The 21,591-nt window shown below is 41.8% G+C and overlaps 1 protein-coding gene across 4 annotated transcripts in view; it reads right to left on the bottom strand.

Annotated features, from left to right (window-relative positions):
- Window positions 1-1,897: 1,897 nt before the first annotated feature.
- The window catches only part of PIK3R3 (phosphoinositide-3-kinase regulatory subunit 3), a 108,634-nt gene continuing 88,940 nt past the window's right edge, over window positions 1,898-21,591 (bottom strand). For 2 of the 4 annotated variants that reach the window (XM_081488587.1, XM_081488588.1), the window contains 4 exons: window positions 18,114-18,290; window positions 11,942-12,016; window positions 11,301-11,471; window positions 1,898-5,625 (listed from right to left, as the gene is read on the bottom strand). In XM_081488587.1, coding sequence (XP_081344713.1) covers window positions 5,427-5,625; window positions 11,301-11,471; window positions 11,942-12,016; window positions 18,114-18,290 — 622 coding nt within the window. In that variant the 3' untranslated portion in view covers window positions 1,898-5,426. The remainder of the gene's footprint in view (window positions 5,626-11,300; window positions 11,472-11,941; window positions 12,017-18,113; window positions 18,291-21,591) is intronic. The other 2 variants (XM_081488590.1, XM_081488589.1) reach the window with 2 other exon arrangements.

Raw genomic sequence — 21,591 nt, 5'->3', positions numbered from 1 at the left:
CAAGTTCAGATTTGGATATCTGGGGCATGGGGGTGGGGGGTTGTTTGGTTTTTTTTAGTTCCCTGGCCAGAGATTGAATCTGGGCCCCAGCAGTGGAAGTCTAAGTCCTAGTCCCTGGTCTGCCAAACTCCCAAGATTTGTTATTTTGAAAAGATGAATATGGTTGCTATGATGAGAATGAATTTGAGGAAGCAATAATGAAAGAAGGGAAGCCTTCCAGTATTAAGGGTAGAGATAGTGAAACAGTGAAGTTGGACAGAAGTGATGCCTTTGATATTTAGAAAGTAAAACTGATACGAGTTGGTGGTGGGTTTTATGTAGATACAAAGCAAAGGTATCAAAGATGACTACATTACTGACCTACATAACCAGATGAAATTATGTACTTCCATTCACTGAAATATGAAATAATGAAAGAGAACCAGGCCTCAGTGGTGACCATGCATTCAGTATTCTGAGTATGAGGTACCTTGCAACATAGTCTAGGCAGGAAAACGAAGACAGATATAATTGGCCGAGAGATGGTAGGTGACTTCATGGATATGGATAAAACTGCTAAGAAAAAAGCGTAAGTGAGAAGGTGGCCAGAGGAGTACAGTGAATTTCCTTGGTGGTCCAGTGATTCAGACTCCACACTTCCAATGCAAGGGGCGCAGGTTCAGTCCCTGGTTGGGGAACTAAGATGTCATATGCTACGTGGTGCAGTCTAAAATTTTTTTCATTTTAAAAAGGAGCAGTCAGAGATGCAGGAGGAAAACCAGATAAATGATCATGGAGTCAGTGGCAGAGTTTTTCATGGAGAATGGTCGTCACAAATGCTGGTTACCAAAGACATCAAGGAGAGCAGTTTCAGATAGCGGTGGGACCTGGACTGAAAAGCTTGAGGAGGTGAGGAAATAAAGACAAACTTAAATGTTTTTAAAAAGGTTTCCCCTAAAGAGATAAAGGATTGAGTAGTGATTGAGCAAGTAGAGTGAGAGATACCCAACCAGCTGAGAGGAAACAATAGAACTCATGGGAGATTCCTGAGAAGATGGGAGAAAAGAAGATCCAAAATACAGCTGGAGAGACTGGCTTTTAGTAGGAGGAGGAGGAGGGCTACCTTTGTAATTTAACAGGTTAGAGGGAGAGGAGTTATGTGGCTGTAGACCAGGTGTGGTGGTAGGAAGGTAAGGGAATTCATAGCCACGCATATGTTTCCTCTGTGAACAAACTCCTGTGGGACATCCAAGGGGCCAGTGGCACTATCCAGCCAGCAGGTGGAGTTCAGGAGAGAGGACTGGGCTGGAGATAGGAGTGTGAGTATCTCATGCTGAGTGGGAAGAACTCGTGGAATTAGGGGAAATTATCCATGGTTTCTAGCACTGGCCTTGAGGGTGCTCTGTAGCTAAGTATGTGGGGAGGAAGAATATAGGCAAGGTCATTTAGAACAACAGATTATCACCCTTCAGTCTGATCTGCAGTTCAGTACGTGTGGGTGTTGCCCAGGGTGGTGGTCATGTTTGCTGATTATGTTCCCAACACGGAGGAGCCTCAGCAAAGTGCTGTGGTAGGAGGGGCACAGAGGTACATGAAGTCAGCCATACCCTCCACCCCCAACAGGACGTGCACACACATTTCTGGGCAAAGAGATGTAATGAGAATCAACTCCATGGGCTTGCTAACAGGAATGGGGTGGCGATGAAAGGGCTCCAATGTTAAACTTTCTCAGGGCTAGTTTCTGAGTCCCCCAGTTTTGGTGGAAGCATTTTTGTAGCCCTAGTTCAGCCCCAGGACCAATGTTCTGGTGCTCAAGGGAGAGAAGGTTTGGCAGCTTCAGGACTTTTCAATACCCCAGTCCTCTCCCTTTTGCCCCCACCCCCAGCCCACCTCTCCACAGCATGAGAACAAAAGGTGCTTTATTGCAATGTCTTTATTGCATTACTGGAGCAAGTTGGCCAGACTGTCCCCTCTTGGGGAAGGTAAAAAACAGAAAGACCAAAAAGTATCTCCCCTTGCCTTCCCCCCCACCCTCCCCCACAACTGCACAGCAATGTCTGAACACACCTGGTGACAAGAACAATTTGCAAAAGTGGTCTAGGAACTACATTATGAACTGTCCCAACACAAGACATATAGTTGGCTTCCTTGTGAATCAGATATTTTTACGTAACTACATGAATTTTTTTGACTACATCAAAGACAACAGAAGAACAGGTTTTTCACGAGTAACAACAGGGCACCGAAGTCACATGCTGCAATTTGTAAGGAAACAAGGTTGTCTTTCGTCACAAGTGGCTGGAGCTAGAGCAAGGCTGAGCAGTTGACAGCAGGGGCCCGGCTAGGCCCCCATCTGAACCCTCTGCTTTGAGGCCACTGAAGCCTCACAGAGAGCTAGCTAATAAGGAGTCTTAACTGGCAACAGAAACACCTTGAAAAAACAGTAATTTGCCCAGATGCAGTTCTTGGCCCAAGAGGACCCATGAGGCTCGTTCCTTGCTGCAAGGAGACCCATGGAAGACACCACACTGGTTCTCAGAGCTTCTGCAAAGCCTGTGAGGGTCTCATCGAGGCTTGGAGACAGAGTGGGGGGGGGTATCAGAAGTCCTCAATCTTGGCCAAATTAGGGGTAAGGACACTGCTAGTCTATACAGGCCTGAGCTATGGTCGAGGCTTGGTTAGCATCTGTGGCCAGATGGAGACAAAGCATTGTTCTGTGATGAAAGCTCCACCCAGAATAGATAGGCCTCTGACCAGTGTCCAGCCAGCCTCGAGCTGCTTCCATGTTGGTGGCCAGCTTCCCTAGCCAGGAAGACAGTGAGCCCCTCTGTCTTGGTCTGTTTCTTTACCCTCTGCCTCAGTGAGACTGCACTGAAGATGCCAAGGGAGTATCCCAGGGCCCAGATCATGGGATAAGACATGGAGCTAAGTTCTGATGAAGGAGGCCAGGACCATAGAATAAAGGAGCTGCATACTACCCCTCCCAGTGGTTAGTAGACTGGTCCCTCTGCTATTTCCACTGGTCAAGATCAAGCAAATCATGTGGCAACTAGTCAGAAAAGATACTTTCCAACTTCTCAAATGATCCCTACATCTTAGTTCCCACAAAGCAACAAATTCAAGAATGAAAAACAGGAAAGCAACAAACAGGTGAAGGAATGTAGGACTTAAAAATGAGTAGCCCTCCTCCACAAGCCAGCCCAAGTGTGGGCAATAGACCGCGCCTGCTCCCTATACGCCCTTAATTAATGCTGCCTGACAAGCAACATGGCATGGTTCAACATTACAGCATGTATCCTGGTTCTTGTTTTCATTTAAGAGAGAACCAGAACACACTAAATTTTAATACCAGAAAGAAGGGATTCCTGGCACCCCATCTTGAGCATCTAGCTGTTTAAGGCACAAAGCCATCAGGCATGCCTTGCAGTAGTTGGTCTAGCCTTACTTCTCAGTAAAACTCTTAGCAAGAGTTCAATCTGGCCATCTGGGGAAGGAATGTCCAGCTGGCTGATGATATCAGTTAAGGGCTCAGGTTAGAACAGCGACACTGGAGGAGGTTTCATTTGTCTGCCTCATCCAATCCTGAAACTGCAACGTAACCAAGGAAAAGCCAAAGATATGCCCCCTTTCCTTTCTGTCTTCATTGTTAGTAACTGGAGGTTCTCCCCCAAATTTTAATCTATTTCTATGTTGTGGCACATTCTAGATCCTGTCACCAAGATAAGTGCTCAGGAAAAGCAAAATTTCTTTCTTTCATCCCCCAAACTAGAGCTTCCCTAGGTGTAAACCTGATTCAATAAGACTCAGATATTGGCTTCCCTACTCAGCCAGGAAGCCTGACTGCACAGCTTTGGGCTTAAACAGCTGACTCATTCGAGCCTATTATGGCTCTAGGATTGGCTCAGAGGCAGCTGGACTTTTTTGTTTGTCAAATGAGTGTTGACTGATGGGGGTGGAGCACGATGGAGGTAGGAGTAGATGCTGCCCCAACTCCATTCGCCCAGCTTCACTCAGCTGGAAGGCTTAAACCCCATGAAGCAGAAGGTTCCTGGCCTAAAATCAGGGCCACTGGAGCAAGAGGACAGTCTGTGCACATCATCTTAATGGCAGGATCACAAAAAAGGCAAAGAACAGCTTCCAGATGACTTCAGCTAACAGTCTGAACGCCAAGCCATCCTTTCCTCTCCTTGCAGAAGTTTCAGCAACCACTATCTGGAAGCACAAGAGTGACATACGGCCCTCACCCGGGACACCAGAGCCCCGGGCCTGTGACCTTCTAAAGTCCCTGACCACACCTGGCTCCCTTCCAGCCACACAGCCACCTACGGCTCCCCTGGCCCTACCCAGAAAAGGATAGGAGATGACAGGAAATTAAACACGTTGACTATTTCTGCAGGACCTTTCAACTTGTGGAAGCACATAGAAGAATGTTGTTCTAGATCATTATTTGGTATATCAAGCCATCTAAAAGCACTGGATTGCACCTTTTCTTTACTCATACACACAAGTCACAAAGGTTTCAAACAACAGATCATTCTTTAGGCTAAGAAAACACCACCACACAAGCACCAACTTCATTTTATAATTCAAAGCTCACCAGCCCACAAAAAGAACACTATTCCTCATCTCTGAGAAACAAGGGCAGGGCAAAAGGAATTACACTGACCAATTTTAGTGTCTGCTAAAACTAACAGTCTCTAGTTTTCCTTTTATTTTCAAGTTTTGGTTCAGAAGTGTGCGTTCAGATACTAGTGCCACCATCTTCCATCGCACCTTAGTCTGGCAGCAATCATTGTTTTGCTGGGACCAATATGGTTTCTAAACATAATGCTTCTTTAGAGAGAGGAGCTACTAAGATGCTGACACCTAAACTATACTGGTTAGGTACCTTCAGTTGAAAGTTTTTTAACCACAGATTACAATTCTTTAAATGAAATCCCAAGCCTCCCCCTTTTCCTTTGGTTGTCTTTTTCACCAAATGCCATTCTACCACTGAACCAAAACCACCTTCTTTTTGGGAGGAAGAGAGACCGCCAGACCAAAAACAGACTCCCAACAGGGCCAAGCCCCACCAGTCTCAAAGCACCTTGGCCTCTCAGAAGAGGACAGGGACTCCTCAGAGGCTTCCAGATACAACCCCCACCCCAATCAGGCCTAACACGTTCTGTTGAGGGTACCTGGCTAAGTAAAACAAAAACCCCAATGAAAGACTTTCCCCAAAACCAGCATCTGCTCCCAGCTTCCTATGTCAGTGCAGTGGCACGGCTGAGTCCCCGAGAACCCCAGGTCCCGTACGTCCCCATCCTGGCCGGCTGCTGCTCGGCCTTCTCCACTTCACATTCACAGAATCACTTCTTGTGCAAAACAAGCAGTCTACATAGAAAGAATGCCCTCATAGTCTAATAAAAACTGTAGAAAAATTTTGCTAGAGAGCCACTGCTCCCTCTTTATCTGCAGAGCGAGGGCATCTGTGCGTGGACAGGGTAGGCGAGCCTGACGTTGAGAGCGTCGTTGTGCTGCACAAGGGACGTCTGCTGGTAGTGGAGCACCAGCTCCTTCAGGGAGCTGTACAGGTTGTAGGGCTCGGCGAAGCCGTAGCCCCGAGCAGTGCTGTAGATCACACAGTGCTTCACCTCTCCATCGGCGCTGCAACAACACAACACACAGACACCACAGGGAATTAAGACAGATGGCAACATAAAGGGGCCCTAAAGACCAGAAGTCTGAGAGCAACTGTTCTGCAAAGGAGAAGCAGCAGCCTTTCGTCCATCAGAGCTTGTATGATACCACACCCATGTGTCCCCCAGCCCCTTCCACACTGGTCACAGAGACACCCTTCACTTCCCAAGACTTGGTGGGGCTAAAATGGGTGCCTGCATTCAGTCACTCAGCTCTGGACCTCAATTAGGTAAGAATGCACTGGAGGGGACAAAACAAACCAAAAAAAAAAAAAAAAATTTAATGTACAAATCAGTTGTTTTTTAAAAAGTCACAAGATTGTACAACAATCACTACTTATTCCAGAATATTTTCATCAAGCTAAAAAGAAACCATGTAGCCATCAGCATTCACTGTATTCCTCCCTCCCCTTAGACCCTGGTGACTAATAATCTACTTCCTGTCACTATGGCTTTGCCTATTCTGGAAATTTTATATAAACGGAATCATACAGTATTACTCAGTCTTTTGTCTGGCTACTTTCACTTGGCGCACCATTTTCAAAGTTCTTTTATGTGCTATCATGTATTGAGACTTCATTTCTCCTCGGGGTTGAGTAATATTCTATTGTATAGATATGCTACAATTTGGTTATCCATTCATCAATTTATGGGTCACTTGGATTGTTAACATTTTTTGACTATAATGAATATTTATGTACAAGTTTTTGTATGGACACATGTTTCCAGTCCTCTTTGATGTATACCTAAGAGGGGAACTGTTGAATCATAAGTGAATCAAACTTTTTGGAAATTCCCCGGCAGTCCAGTGGCAAGGACTGTGTGCTTTCACTGCTATGGCCCTGGGTTCAATCCCTCATTGGGGAACTAAGATCCCACAAGCCACATGGCATGTACCCCTACCCTGCCTGCCAAAGAAAGTTAAACCTTTTGAGAACTGCCAAACTGTTTTCTGAAGTGTTGCACCACTTTAAATTCCTGCCAGCAGCTTTCTCCACATCCCTGTCAACACTTGTTATTGTCTATCTTTTTGATTATAGTTATCCTTGTGGTATCTCATTGTAGTTTTGATTTACAGCTCCCTAATGACTAATATTGTTGAGCATCTTTTCATATGCTTATTGACCATCTTTACATCTTCTTTAAAGAAATGTCTATTTGCCGTTGCCCATTTTTAAATTGGGGCAGTTGTCTTTTTATTAAGAGTTCTTTACGTATTAGATACTAGTTGACTAGATGTATGCTTTGCAAATATTTTCTCCCATTCTGTGGGCTGCCTTCCCAATTTGATGCAGACAGTCTTTAATTGTGGGGAAGTCCAAGTCATCTTTTTGTTATTCGTACTTTTGATGTGTAAGAGACCACTGGCCATTCCAAAGTGCCAAAGATTTATGCCTTCATTTTCTCCTAAGTGTTTTATCTTTTAGCCCTTACATTTAGTTATATGACACATTTTGAGTTAAATTTTGTATGTGGCATGAAGTAGGGGTCCAACTTCATTCTTTTGCATGTGGCTCACTAGCTGTCCCAGCACCGGGTGTTGAAATGACGATTTTTTCCCCTTTGAATGGTCTTAAGAACCTTGTTGAAAACAAACTGACCATAACTGTAGGGGGTTGTCCCTTGGCTGTCATTTCTACTCATTGATTCACATGTTTAATCTTATGTTGTGCTGTGCTTAGTTACTCAGTCATGTCCAACTCTTTGCCACCCCATGGACTGTAGCCCACCAAGGCAGCCCTGTCCATGAAGTTCTCCAGGCAAGAATACTGGAGGGGGTTGCCATTTTCTTCTCCAGGGAATCTTTCCGACTCAGGGATCCAACCCAGGTCTCCTGCATTGCAGGATTCTTTACCAGCAGAGCTACCAGGGAAGCCCTCAGTTCAGTTCACTTCAGTTCAGTCGCTCAGTCATGTCCAACTCTTTGCGACCCCATGAACCACAGCACGCCAGGCCTCCCTGTCCATCAACAACTCCCAGAGTCCACCCAAACCCATGTCCATTGAGTCGGTGATGCCATTCAACCATCTCATCCTCTGTCATCCCCTTCTCCTCCTGCCCTCAATCTTTCCCAGCATAAGGTCTTTTCAAAGGAGTCAGCTCTTCGCGTCAGGTGGCCAAAGTATTGATTTTCAGCTTCAACATCAGTCCTTCCAATGTACATTCAGGACTGATTTCCTTTAGGATGGACTGGTTGGATCTCCTTGCAGTCCAAGGGACTCTCAAGAGTCTTCTCCAACACCACAGTTCAAAAGCATCAAATCTTCAGTGCTCAGCTTTCTTTATAGTCCAACTCTCACATCCACACATGACCACTGGAAAAACCATAGCCTTGACTAGACAAAGTGATGTCTCTGCTTTTCAATATGCTATCTAGGTTGGTCATAACCTTCCTTCCAAGGAGTAAGCATCTTTTAATTTCATGGGTGCAATCACCATCTGCAGTGATTTTGGAGCCCAGAAAAATAGTCAGGCACTGTTTCCCCATCTATTTGCCATGAAATGATGGGTCCGGATGCCGCTCAGTCCCGTCCAATTCTTTGCAACCCCATGGACTGCAGCATGCCAGGCCTCCCTTCCATCACCAACTCCCAGAGTTTACTCAAACTCATGTCCATTGAGTCGGTGATGCCATCCAACCACCAACCATCTCATCCTCTGTCTTCCCCTTCTCCTCCTCCCTTCAATCTTTCCCAGCATCAGGGTCTTCTCAAATGAGTCAGTTCTTTGCATCAGGTGCCCAAAGTATTGAGTTTCAGCTTCAACATCAGTCCTTCCAATGAACATTCAGGACTGATTTCCTTTAGGATGGACTGGTTGGATCTCCTTGCAGTCCAAGGGACTCTCAAGAGTCTTCTCCAACGCAACAGTTCAAAAGCATCAATTCTTTGGCACTAAGCTTTCTTTATAGTCCAACTCTCACATCCATACATGACTACTGGAAAAACCATAGCCTTGACTAGATGGACCTCTGTTGGCAAAGTAATGTCTCTGCTTTTTAACGTGCTGTCTAGGTTGGTCATAACTTTTATCTTATGTTAGTACTTCACAATTTTAATTACTACAACTTTGTAGTAAGTTTTCAAATTGGGAGATGTACTTCAACTCTTTCCTATTCCCTCAGGATTATTTTAGCTGCTCTGGATCCCTTGTATTATCATATCAATTTTAAGATCAGCTTGTCATTTCTGTACAAAGCCAGCTGGTACTGTTTATGGGGTTTATACAGAACACAAAGATCAATGTGAAAAGTACTGCCATCTATGAACATGGGATGTTTTCCCACTTATTTAGAATTTTTTTTAAGTTCTTTCAATGAAGTTTCATAGTTTTCATTGTACAGCTCTTGCACTTTAAACCTAGGCATTTTATCATTTTTATGCTATTACAAATAGTATATTTTCATTTCATTTTCAGGTTGTTCACTGCTAGTACACAGAAATACAACTAATTTTTGTTTTCTAATCTTTTAACCTGTACCCTGCTGAATGCATTTATTAGTTCTAATAGTTTACTTCTTCCTTTCTAATCTGGATGCCTTTTCTTTTTCTTGCCTAAATGCCTCAGCTAGAATTTTCTGTACAATGATTAGAAGTAGTGAGAAAAGACATCTTTTTAGTCTCTTCCTGCTCTTAAAGAAAAGTACTCAGTTTTTTACCACTAAGTATGATGTCAGCTGTGGGTTTTTCATGTCCTTGATCAGGTTGAGAAGTACCCACCTATCTCTAGATTTTTCAGTGTGTTTTAACAAATAAGAGTGTAAAAATACTTCTTCTGAATGTACTGAAATAATTAGTAGATTTTTGTCAGTTGATTTTTGTCCTTAATCTATTTATACGGTTTATTTACACTGATTTTTTAATGTTGAACCAACTGGCATTTCTAAGATGAATTCTACTTAGTCATGGTTTATAATCCTTCTTATATGCTGCTGGACTTGCTTTGCTAGTGTTTTGTTAAAGATTTTTATGTCTATATTCATAAGGAATATGCCTTCATTAAACAAACTGCGAAGTATTTGCTCCAATTTTTTGGAAAAGTCTGTGAAGGAACTGTATTAATTCTTTTTATAATGTTTGGTAGAATTCACCAGTAAAACTAACTAGGCTTGGGGTTTTCTTTGTGGATAGTTTTTTAAATTAGTGATTCAATTTCTTTACTTATTATAGTTCTATTCAGATTTTCTACTTCCTGTTAAGTCAGTTTTGGTAGTTTGTGTGCTTCCAGGCATTTGTTTATTTCATCTAGGTTGTTTAATTTGTTAGCATACAATTATTTATAGTATTCCATCATTATTTTTTTTTAATCTCTGTAAGGACTATAACTAGTGTCCCCTCTTTCACCCTGATTTTACTAATTTGTGTCTTCTCTCTCTACCCTGTGTGTGTGTGTGTATGTGTGTGTGTGAGTTTAGCTTTGTTGTTGTTGTTCAGTCATTAAGTCATGTCCAACTCTTTGCGACCCTATGGAATGCAGTGTGCCAGGTTCCTCTGTCCTTCACTATCTCCTGGAGTTTGCTCAAATTCATGTGCATTGAGTTGGTTTGCTCAAACTCGTGTCTACTGAGTCCGTTCATCTCATTCTCTGCCACCTTCTTCTTTTGGCTTCAATCTTTCCCAGCATCAGGGTCTTTTCCAATGAGTCAGCTCTTTGCATCAGGTGGCCAAAGTATTGGAGCTTCAGCTTCAGCATCAGTCCTTCCAATGAATATTCAGGATTGATTTTCTTTAGGATGGACTGGTTGGATCTCCTTGCTATCCAAGGGACTCTAGAGAATCTTTTCCAGCACCACAATTCAAAAGCATCAATTCTTTGGTGCTCAGCCTTCTTTATAGTCCAGCTCTCACATCTGTACATGACCACTAGAAAAGATGTTATCAATTTTATTCATCCCATCATCCCATCTTCTGGTTTCATTGATTTCCTCAATTATTTTCTATTCTCTATTTCATTTAACTCTGTTAATGCAAGTGTCTTTTGTCTAGCCTCACCACTTTGTCCTCAGATCATCTGTGATCCTTGCTTGCCTTCTGGCATGTCCAGCAGCAGCAGCATTATCATACTAATATTAGTAAACAACATTTACTTATTATGTTCCAGCACTAATCAAAGCATATTATATCACATATATTAACTCATGTAATACTTTAAAAACCCTTAAGTAGATATTATCATTACCCTTCTTTTATAGATAAAGAAACTAGGAAAAGAAAAGTTAAGTAATTTACCCTAGGTCACATGTATAGTTAAGTAGTAGAGTCAGGATTTGAATCCTGTATATCTGATCCCAAAGCTTCTCTCATGACCATCATACTATACCTCCTCTCTAGGTATGGTCGTTGTCAATGAAAACATATTAATAGCAAATATATATATATATATATATATTCCTTAAAAAGGCAACTGTTTTATATACATATATATTATATAACTACATTATATATATATATATTACATAATTATATTATTCAGATTATACATCTCCTAAAGCAACTGTTTTCTTTGTACAAATATTAAAAGTCTAAGCCATGGCTACTCATTTTACCATACTTCAACTAATTTGATCTGAACTTTATAAGTGGTTGATTTTCTATTAATCATTGTAGAAGTTTTCAAAAGGTTATATCCCCAGAGAAAACTTACACCACAGAGCAAGCATAACATCCTTTCTTGCTGCTCTCACGGATTAAGAATGCACCATCAGGTTTCCCATAAAGCAAGTCCTCTGCTTGTACTCGGTTGATATCCTCAACAAACCAGGTTTTCTCATCATAATGGGGCAGGTTTTCATCCTCCTCATTGATAAAATAGGTCCTAAAAAGTAAACGTTAAAATATTATTCTAACAATCAGTTTACTTATATCTAAAAGCAAATTCACGAATAAAACTCTCTTCTAAATCTTAACCACAAAATAACAAAGTAGAATTGCAAGTAGCTGGATTTTTTTTAATAATTTCAAAAAATAAGATAAAAAAAATTTCATTATTTGCTATCATGCAGAAAGCACAAGATTCACGTGTCTCATCCAAGACTCTGACTCCTGACTGTCTAAATAAGCAATGCTTAAGTATCCAGGTTTCATATGGTTTGGCAGGTCTGTGAACTCAAGTGCCTATAGCATACTCTTGAAGCAGTTCAATTTAAAGAGGTGCAAAGTCCTCGATTCAAATGTTCTCAAATAACAGAGAGGACATTTGCTCAAGTAACTCAGCAAGCATTAAGAAGGTCCGTGTCTTACACTGGCAACAAAGCCCTCTGATGGAAAGGTACAGTGAGAACTTACTCATCAGCATCCTCATTCTTGATTCCCAGCCAGGCATTTAGGCGCTTCTGTCTCACTCCTTTGTGATTGAGCCATCTGCCAGAAGAAAGACACCAGTGTCAGCATTGGTGCAAAGTAGACACGTCCAATCCAACCAAACATCCAGGCCCAGGAGCTTGTTTTCCCCAGTCTCACTAAGAATGGCCAGAGATTTCCCTAAATTAATAGTTTCTCCATTAGTTTTCCTTCAACTTTCAGCAAAAAGGCAGAAACAGAAAGCTACTTGAAATTAGGCATTTCCCTCATTTTTCCCTTTCCTTTTCTACAAGGGTGTGTCACCACAAGCACACACATCCTTGCACTCAAACACCATGGGACAGTTGTTTCTGAAATCGTTAGTTAAGTGAGCATGTGTCACATTTGCGATCTCCACTGAGCCACAGGATGCAATTCCTCCATGGCCTACTATAATACATTGAGTTTAAAATTCTAACACAGAATTTCAAGGTCTATTTTTACACCCAAAGTAAGCCAGAAGAAATTCAGGGTAGTAATTAATGAGTAATTAATGCAAATTTACTTCATCACCAGGAAAATCAAAGTATTTTAAAATATACCAACATTTTAGATGTAAAATGATATAAACCATTTCATTTAGCTTCACTGAGATGGATGATGGCCTAAAACTTGAGTATAAAAACTCTTTCATTCATCATCGTCCCCCAACCAAGCCCCTGTTCATTCTAAGCTGCTAAGTCGCTTCAGTCGTGTCCGACTCTGTGTGACCCCATAGACGGCAGCCCACCAGGCTCCACTGTCCCTGGGATTCTCCAGGCAAGAATACTAGAGTGGGTTGCCATTTCCTTCTCCAGTGCATGAAAGGGAAAAGTGAAAGTGAAGTCGCTCAGTCGTATCCGACTCTTAGCGACCCCATGGACTGTAGCCTACCAGGCTCCTCCGTCCGTGGGATTTTCCAGGCAAGAGTACTGGAGTGGGATGCCATTGCCTTCTCCGCCTGTTCATTCAGATCTCATCATAAACATCTCCTCGGGGAGGACTACCCTAATTGTCCCCACTAAGGCAGTCCACCAGTCACTCTCTACACTTTTGCTTATTACGTATAGAACAATACATTCTAGAGACAAAACCTGAACAAAGCATCAAAGACCTAACATCCAATTAGCATTCTGTTACTAATTGTGCAGTCCTTTTTTGTTTGTTTGTTTATCCTAAAAAAGATATAAAGTTGAAGTTATAACATAAATTCAGTCACATCAGATGAACTTATTCTCTTTATGTTCAGTTTCATTTTCAACTTAAAATCTCTAATCAAACTATAATTTTGTTTACTACGTACTATGACATCTCACTTAGTTTGTATCAGTTAGGGTCTTAGCTAGAAGGAAAAGGCACAAACTGGTAGCTGAGGAGCGTGCACTATTTACAAAGGTCTGGAGATGTTTTAGAGAAACTCCCTGGGGCTAGCAATAGTGTGAAGCCAAGGTATCCTAGAATTGAAGAATCAGCTATAGAGAGCAGTGACTTGAACCCAGAGAGTACCATCTGGGGAGTGCCACCTTTGGTAGAAAATGAGGACACAGCCAACTCATAGGGCTCACAAGGGGAAGAAGTTAGAAAATAAAATATTCTTACTTTACTTTCCTTCTGCCCTCTCATCTCCTGCCAGTGCCTTCAAATGGCCAAAGCTAATGAGAAGCCAGAGGGCAAAGAGATCCATTTTCTTAGGCACAAAGCATGGTAGAAAAAGAAGAGCAGAAATTGTGAAGGCAAACGGAAAATTCCAGCACACCCAACGAAATGGGTTAACTTTAAGTGGACTTTTTTCCAGGACCTATGATCCTCTGATAAAGAGATGGCTTCCTGTACTCAAGGACTGTTTGCACAGCATAAGAGAATGGCTTACTTAGGATACATTTTAAGGTAAGATTAAACTAACTTTTGTAGTCACAATCTGTACCTTTACTGAACAATTATTGGCATGGTAATATCCTTCAGAATTCCTTATACACACTGCTGCCCCATCTCACCTCTCTAATTTTATATTTGGGAAGTTGACTTTTGGAGCTATGTGTAAGATGATATTTATTCAAATTAAGTTTTATGGTATTCAATCTGGATCATAGTTTCAGTCTCCTAAAATCTTTCTAGTCTCTAATATGTTATCATCTATCTGATCAGCTGTTTCTCCAAGCTTTTAAAAATATGATCAGCTGCTAATGACCATCTAATTTTTTACAACAGTGTTACTTAGGGCATTGCTGTGGATGGACTGACGCACAATACACAGAGCCTACTCTACGATGACAGTAAGTCACAGTTTATCCGTCAAGTTAGACCAAGTTGTGTTATGGCAAATTATCCTTTACTTTGAATTTATGAATTTAGGTTTATGAAAACCAAGAAAAGTAAGCAATAATCATGAAAACTAACTCCTAATGGAAAAGAATTGCAAATGAACCCCTTTTTTAAAAAAGGAATTTTAAAGGTTTTTAGGAAATTCCCTGGTGGTTCAGTGGTTAGGACTTGGCACTTTCACTGCCGTGGGCCTGGCTTCAATCCCTGGTTGGGGAACCAAGATCCTGCAAGCCACGGATGGCAGAGCCAAAAATAAAATTAAAATAAATAAAGGCTTTTATATTTAAGAAATATTTTATTCTAAAGAATAGCAAGGAGAGATACGAAATCCTTCCTCAGTGATCAATGCAAAGAAATAGAGGAAAACAATAGAATGGGAAAGACTAGCGATCTCTTCAAGAAAATTAGAGATACCAAGGGAACATTTCATGCAAAGATGGGCTCAATAAAGGACAGAAATGGTATGGACCTGACAGAAGCAGAAGATATTAAGAAGAGGTGGCAACAATACACAGAAGAACTGTACAAAAAAGATCTTCACAACCCAGATAATCACGATGGTATGATCACTCACCTAGAGCCAGACATCCTGGAATGTGAAGTCAAGTGGGCTTTAGAAAGCATCACTACGAACAAAGCTAGTGGAGGTGATGAAATTCCAGTTGAGCTATTTCAAATCCTAAAAGATGACGCTGTGAAAGTGCTGCACTCGATACGCCAGCAAATTTGGAAAACTCAGCAGTGGCCACAGGATTGGAAAAAGTCAGTTTTCATTCCAATCCCAAAGAAAGGCAATGCCAAAGAATGCTCAAACTATCGCACAATTGCACTCATCTCACATGCTAGCAAAGTAATACTCAAAATTCTCCAAGCCAGGCTTCAACAGTACAACCATGAACTTCCAGATGTTCAAGGTGGATTTAGACAAGGCAGAGGAACCAGAGATCAAACTGCCAACATCCGCTGGATCCTCCAAAAAGCAAGAGAGTTCCAGAAAAACGTCTACCTCTGCTTTATTGACTATGCCAAAGCCTTTGACTGTGTGGACCACAATAAACTGTGGAAAATTCTGAAAGAGATGGGAATACCAGACCACCTGACCTGCCTCTTGAGAAACCTGTATGCACGTCAGGAAGCAACAGTTAGAACTGGACATGGAACAACAGACTGGTTCCAAATAGGAAAAGAAGTACATCAAGGCTGTATATTGTCACCCTGCTTATTTAACTTATATGCAGAGTACATCATGAGAAATGCTGGGCTGGATGAAGCACAAGCTGGGATCAAGATTGCCGGGAGAAATATCAATAACCTCAGATATGCGGATGACACCACCCTTATGGCAGAAAGTGAAGAAGAACTAAAGAGCCTCTTGATGAAAGTGAAAGAGGAGAGTGAAAAAGTTGGCTTAAAGATCAGCATTCAGAAAACTAAGATCACAGCATCCAGTCCCATCACTTCATGGGAAATAGATGGGAAAACAGTGGAAACAGTGGCTGACTTTATTTTTCTGGGCTCCAAAATCACTGCAGATGGTGATTGCAGCAATGAAATTAAAAGACGCTTACTCCTTGGAAGGAAAGTTATGACCAATCTAGACAGCATATTAAAAAGCAGAGACATTTCTTTGCCAACAAAGGTCCATCTAGTCAAGGCTATGGTTTTTCCAGTAGTCATGTATGGATGTGAGAGACTATAAAGAAAGCTGAGCACCGAAGAATTGATGCTTTTGAACTGTGGTGTTGGAGAAGACTCCTGAGAGTCCCTTGGACTGCACAGAGATGCAACCAGTCCATCCTAAAGGAAATCAATCCTGGGTGTTCATTGGAAGGACTGATGTTGAAGCTGAAACTCCCAATACTTTGAACACGTGACGCGAAGAGCTGACTTATTTGAAAAGACCCTGATGCTGGGAAAGATTGAGGGCAGGAGGAGAAGGGGACAAGAGAGGATGAGATGGTTGGATGGCATCACCGACTCAATGGACATGAGTTTGGGTAGGCTCTGGGAGTTGGTGATGGACAGGGAGGCCTCACATGCTGCAGTTCATGGGGTGGCAAAGAGTCGGACATGACTGAGTGACTGAACTGAACTGAACTGACTTATTCTATATTTAAGAGATGAAATCCTGATTTAGGCATTCAAGAATATTCTAGAAACAGTACATTGGAATCTCAGCTGAAAAGAATCTCAAAAAGTCCTTATGGGCTATATATATATCAAGAAGTCAGAGAAACAGCCACATGCAAAGGGGACTTGATGAACTAATGACAATCTCTTCTTGGGTGCTGCAGAATTCCAACCTATTCCAACTTCAAAACAGGACTAAAGAGAGGTCATATTCAGTATTATGTAGCAGTACAACCAGTTTCTTCCAGGACTGACTATACAATTTCAGCGTTAGAGCAGATCAAGCCCATCAATCCTAGTGTTGTCTTTGGTAGAAACATCAAAGCATGGAGTATGGACACTGGACTGTTCTCCCTGAAGCAATGGTTCCAAAAGGGGTAATGGTTTCTGTGTCTCCCTAAACATTCTAGCAGGATACAAGCAGGTCATGGCTTATCACCCATGATGATACCTAAATTCTATTTTATATTTAGCTTACAGAACTTGTTAAAGTAATTTTCAAGGTCTAGTTTGCCATACTTGGTCATGCACCTAGAAATGGTAGGTTTCTCAGTATCTCATCACTTTCCAGGGCAAAGAAGTGCTTCCATTCATTCCTTTGGTCCATGGCATAGCCTTCTGGGGCTTTTCTTTAGCTTCATCATGTGACCAGAACCATATAAGTATTCCAAGAGCAGACACACCCTGCTTGTATACAAAGCCACCTCCTGGCCTTGCTTCCAAAGCTCTTCTGTATGCTATGTGTACTTGCTTGACTCTTTTTGGCCACAGTAGCAAACTGAAAGATCTCTAGAGAGGAGCGTTATTAAAAACTACTCAGTAATTGTTTGCTTCCGAAACAATCACCTTAAATTTTCCTCTCCTGAAACTCAACAGCCAATGTTCCAACCTCTAAGCTTGTATTTTATCCACTCCCTCCTTCTCACACAAAGAAACCCTGAAGTCTATAGAAAACCCAGTCAGAGGTCTTTACTCTGCCTCCTCCTGCCAAGGAGTTTGAACTGTGTTATATGTGTGAAAGTCACCCATAAACATATTACAAAACAGTCTATTCATTACCTAGAACTAAACCTAATACATTTCCTTTTTCACTGATTATCTCCTTCTATGAAGCAGTCATCTGGCCTAAAAATCTAATCCACATATCTTGTTCTGATAATGTATCTTTCCATCTGTATTTAGATAATATCCCTATATCTAGCTAAATCACATAATATTCCATCACTCCTCAGGTGTGCCATTTTTCATAAGTGCTTTCAACACATTTCTATTACTTAAATATAGAATTTTTTTCTTAAAAATAAAAACTCTTTAATGGACTATTCTGTATACTTACTTGTAGGTCCCCACTTTTAGTTTCCTTGCCTGTCAGGGGTAATTTCTATTTCTACGGTTTTTCTAGGTAACCAAAGATTCTGGGTTTTGTGTTTTAGGCAAACATTAATTAATCTACACTTTTTAAGCTCCATCACTGTGTTCATTTGTATGGATTACAGCCCTACCTCCTGATTGGTCCTACACGCTTGACTTTAGTAGACTGTAACACCCTACTAACAGGACCACTCTCCTAAATTCTTCCAGTCCCGCTGGCCAGGTCTCAATTACGAATCTCTTCTACCTCTAATGTCTCTAGTGCAGCAGGATCAGGTGGTGCCAGGTGTCCTCCCCACAGGCCCAGAATACTCACACAAGGTGCTGATCTCGGATCTTGCGCAGCTGGATCAGGTCGGGTTTGATACTATTCATTTTTTTATCTATTTCTCGGTTATCCAAAGCTTGTTTCTTCAAATCCTGTTCAAGACGCATTTTGCTATCATGAATCTCACCCAGACGTGATTTCAACTTGTCATAATTCATCATAATTCTGTGAAAATATTTGACATATTAAGGCTAAAACAGAAACCAAGCAGAAGCGTTCTACAGTGTGCACACGGTCCTGACACCTTTAATGTGGTGGACATCTGCTGTTTTTGCCTGGCATATATTCATTCTCACTCCTCTGGGAAGAGCACCCTCATGTTCCCTGTAGGGAAGGGCTCCTGTTGCCATCTCAGATTCAGAGGTGAACATCCACACAACCCCACCTGGCCAAGAAGAGTGTTCCGTTCCATCCTATTCCTGCCTCAGGCCACAGTGACTTGTTCAGAAATCAGAATAATATCCAAACTGACCCAGTCAAATCTAGGACTCTTTCTAGAAATATTGTAGACAGATTCTCTCTTTCCACTGAGATTGTTAAGTTGTTAACATGTGATTCTAGGCCTCCCAACAGTTTATACTACTGCCTTGAAGGGAAAGCCTGCCTGAGGATGAAGCCAACAGACAGAGGATGAGGAGAATCCTGACGATATTGTTTGGGCCCTGGACCCAGCCATGACTGAACAAGTAAAGCTGGGTGACTGTGTGAACTAAATGTGCTAATAACATGTAAAAGGATCAAACAGTGTCTGGGACATCTTGGTAAGCACTCAGTAGATGGTAGCCCTAAGCTTTTCCAGCACACAAAGTTTTGCCGTGCTCTGAACCCTAAGGCAACAACTGTCCACATTACTCACTTGTCACTCAATAATAAACAGTTTTATATTACCACTAAAACTTCATCGTGATACTTTAATTCCCTATGCAACTAAACTACAAGTTCTTTTCCATTTCTTCATTACTAATAACGGTCACTTATTGGTACTGTATGTTAAGATACTCACACTCACTCACACATATACACACCTTTCTCTACCATAAAGTGTATGTGTGTTACTTAGTCCTCAGAGCAACAAGATTTTATCCACAGTTTCATGGAGAAAGAAACAAGTCCAGAGAGTTAAGTAACTCACTCAAGGCAACACAGTCAGGTGGCGCTAGTGGTAAAGAACACGCCTGCCAATGCAGGAGACACAGGTTCAATCTCTGGATCAGGAAGATTCCCTGAAGAAGGGCATGGCAACCCACTCCAGTCTTATTGCCTGGAGAATCCCATGGACAGAGGAGCCTAAAGGGCTATAGTCCATGGGGTTGCAAAGAGTTGGACATGACCCAGATAATCATGATGGTGTGATCACTCACCTAGAGCCAGACATCCTGGAATGTGAAGTCAAGTGGGCCTTAGAAAGCATCACTATGAACAAAGCTAGTGGAGGTGATGGAATTCCAGTTGAGCTATTTCAAATCCTGAAAGATGATGCTGTGAAAGTGCTGTACTCGATATGCCAGCAAATTTGGAAAACTCAGCAGTGGCCACAGGACTGGAAGAGGTCAGTCTTCGTTCCAATCCCAAAGAAAGGCAATGCCAAAGAATGCTCAAACTACCGCACAATTGCACTCATCTCACACGCTAGTAAAGTAATCCTCAAAATTCTTCAAGCCAGACTTCAATACTAAGTGAACCATGAACTTCCAGATGTTCAAGCTGGATTTAGAAAAGACAGAGGAACCAGAGATCAAATTGCCAACATCCGTTGGATCATTGAAAAAGCAAGAGTTCCAGAAAAACATCTACTTCTGCTTTATTGACTGTTCCAAAGCCTTTGACTGTGTGGATCACAACAAACTGTGGAAAATTCTTCAAGAGATGGGAATATCAGACCACGTGACCTGCCTCTTGAGAAATCTGTATGTAGGTCAAGAAGCAACAAGTAGAACTGGACATGGAACAACAGACTGGTTCCAAATCGGGAAAGAAGTACGTCAAGGCTGTATATTGTCACCCTGCTTATTTAACTTACATGCAGAGTACATCATGAGAAATGTTGGACTGGATGAAGCACAAGCTGGGATCAAGATTGCCAGGAGAAATATCAATAACCTCAGATATGCAGATGACACCACACTTAAAGCAGAAAGCAAAGAACTAAAGAGCCTCTTGATGACAGTGAAAGAGGAGAGTGAAAAAGTTGGCTTAAAACTCAACATTCAGAAAACTAAGATCATGGCATCTGGTCCCATCACTTCATGGCAAATAGATAGGGAAACAGCAGAAACAGTGACAGACTTTATTTTTTTGGGCTCCAAAATCACTGCAGATGGTGACTGCAGCCATGAAATTAGAAGACGCTTGCTCCTTGGAAGAAAAGTTATGATCAACCTAGACAGGATATTAAAAAGCAGAGACATTACTTTGCCAACAAAGGTCCATCTAGTCAAAGCTATGGTTTTTCCAGTAGTCATGTATGGATGTGAGAGCTGGACTATAAAGAAAGCTGAGAGCCGAAGAATGGATGCTTTTGAACTGTGGTGTTGGGGAAGACTCTTGAGAATCCCTTGGACTGCAAGGAGATCCAACCAGTCCATCCTAAAGGAAATCAGTCCTGAATGTTCATTGGAAGGATGGATGCTGAAGCTGAAACTCCAATACTTTGGCCACCTGATGCAAAGAACTGACTCATCTGAAAAGACCCTGATGCTGTGAAAGATTGAAGGGAGGAGGAGAAGAGGACGACAGAGGATGAGATGATTGGATGGCATCACCAACTCTATGGACATGAGTTTGAGTAAACTCTGGGAGTTGGTGATGCACAAGGAGGCCTGGCGTGCTGCAGTCCATGGGGTTGCAAAGAGTTGGACAGACTGAGCAAATGAACTGAACTGAACTTAAGCCATTAAGCTATACTGCCTCACAGCACTTAATACTATTCTTAGGCATAAAAGTTCACTAACACTTTGGTGCTAATATGAGCAATAATTTTGCTTTTCCCTTCATATGATTCAGTTTTCTTACCTACTTTTGCACCCCTCAACTGGCTGTTACTTGGCTCATTTTCTAACACTCCACTAAATTTGCTTTGATAAAGGTTCCCAGTATTCTTTTAGTTGCCAGATTCAATACTTCTCATGTTTTTCATTCTCTGTGTAATCTTATTCTTATCATCTACCATAACCTACACACTTTTGCCCCTCAAATCCTTTCTATAGAGTTCCAAATCCAAATAATCAACTGCCTACCACTCAGACAATTCCATTTCGGTTCTCATAGGAACCTCAAAACTCACTGGTTCCCACTTCGAACTCCCCTCATGTACTTCCCATTTTGGTATATTATACCATCCTTTAGTCACTAGTATCAGTAATCTAGGAATAATCTTTGGCTTCTCCCACACCTGCCATATCTGGTCAGGCATACAGTCCTCAGCATTTCTATTAACTCTATTCACCACTATGTACTCTCAGACACT

The sequence above is a fragment of the Giraffa tippelskirchi genome, chromosome 5 (genome assembly GCF_054371585.1).
Source record: "Giraffa tippelskirchi isolate mGirTip1 chromosome 5, T2T-mGirTip1v1.2.pri, whole genome shotgun sequence".
NCBI lineage: Eukaryota > Metazoa > Chordata > Mammalia > Artiodactyla > Giraffidae > Giraffa > Giraffa tippelskirchi.
The sequence above is the reverse complement of the archived record's forward strand: the minus strand, read 5'-3'. Positions and strand labels throughout refer to the sequence as shown.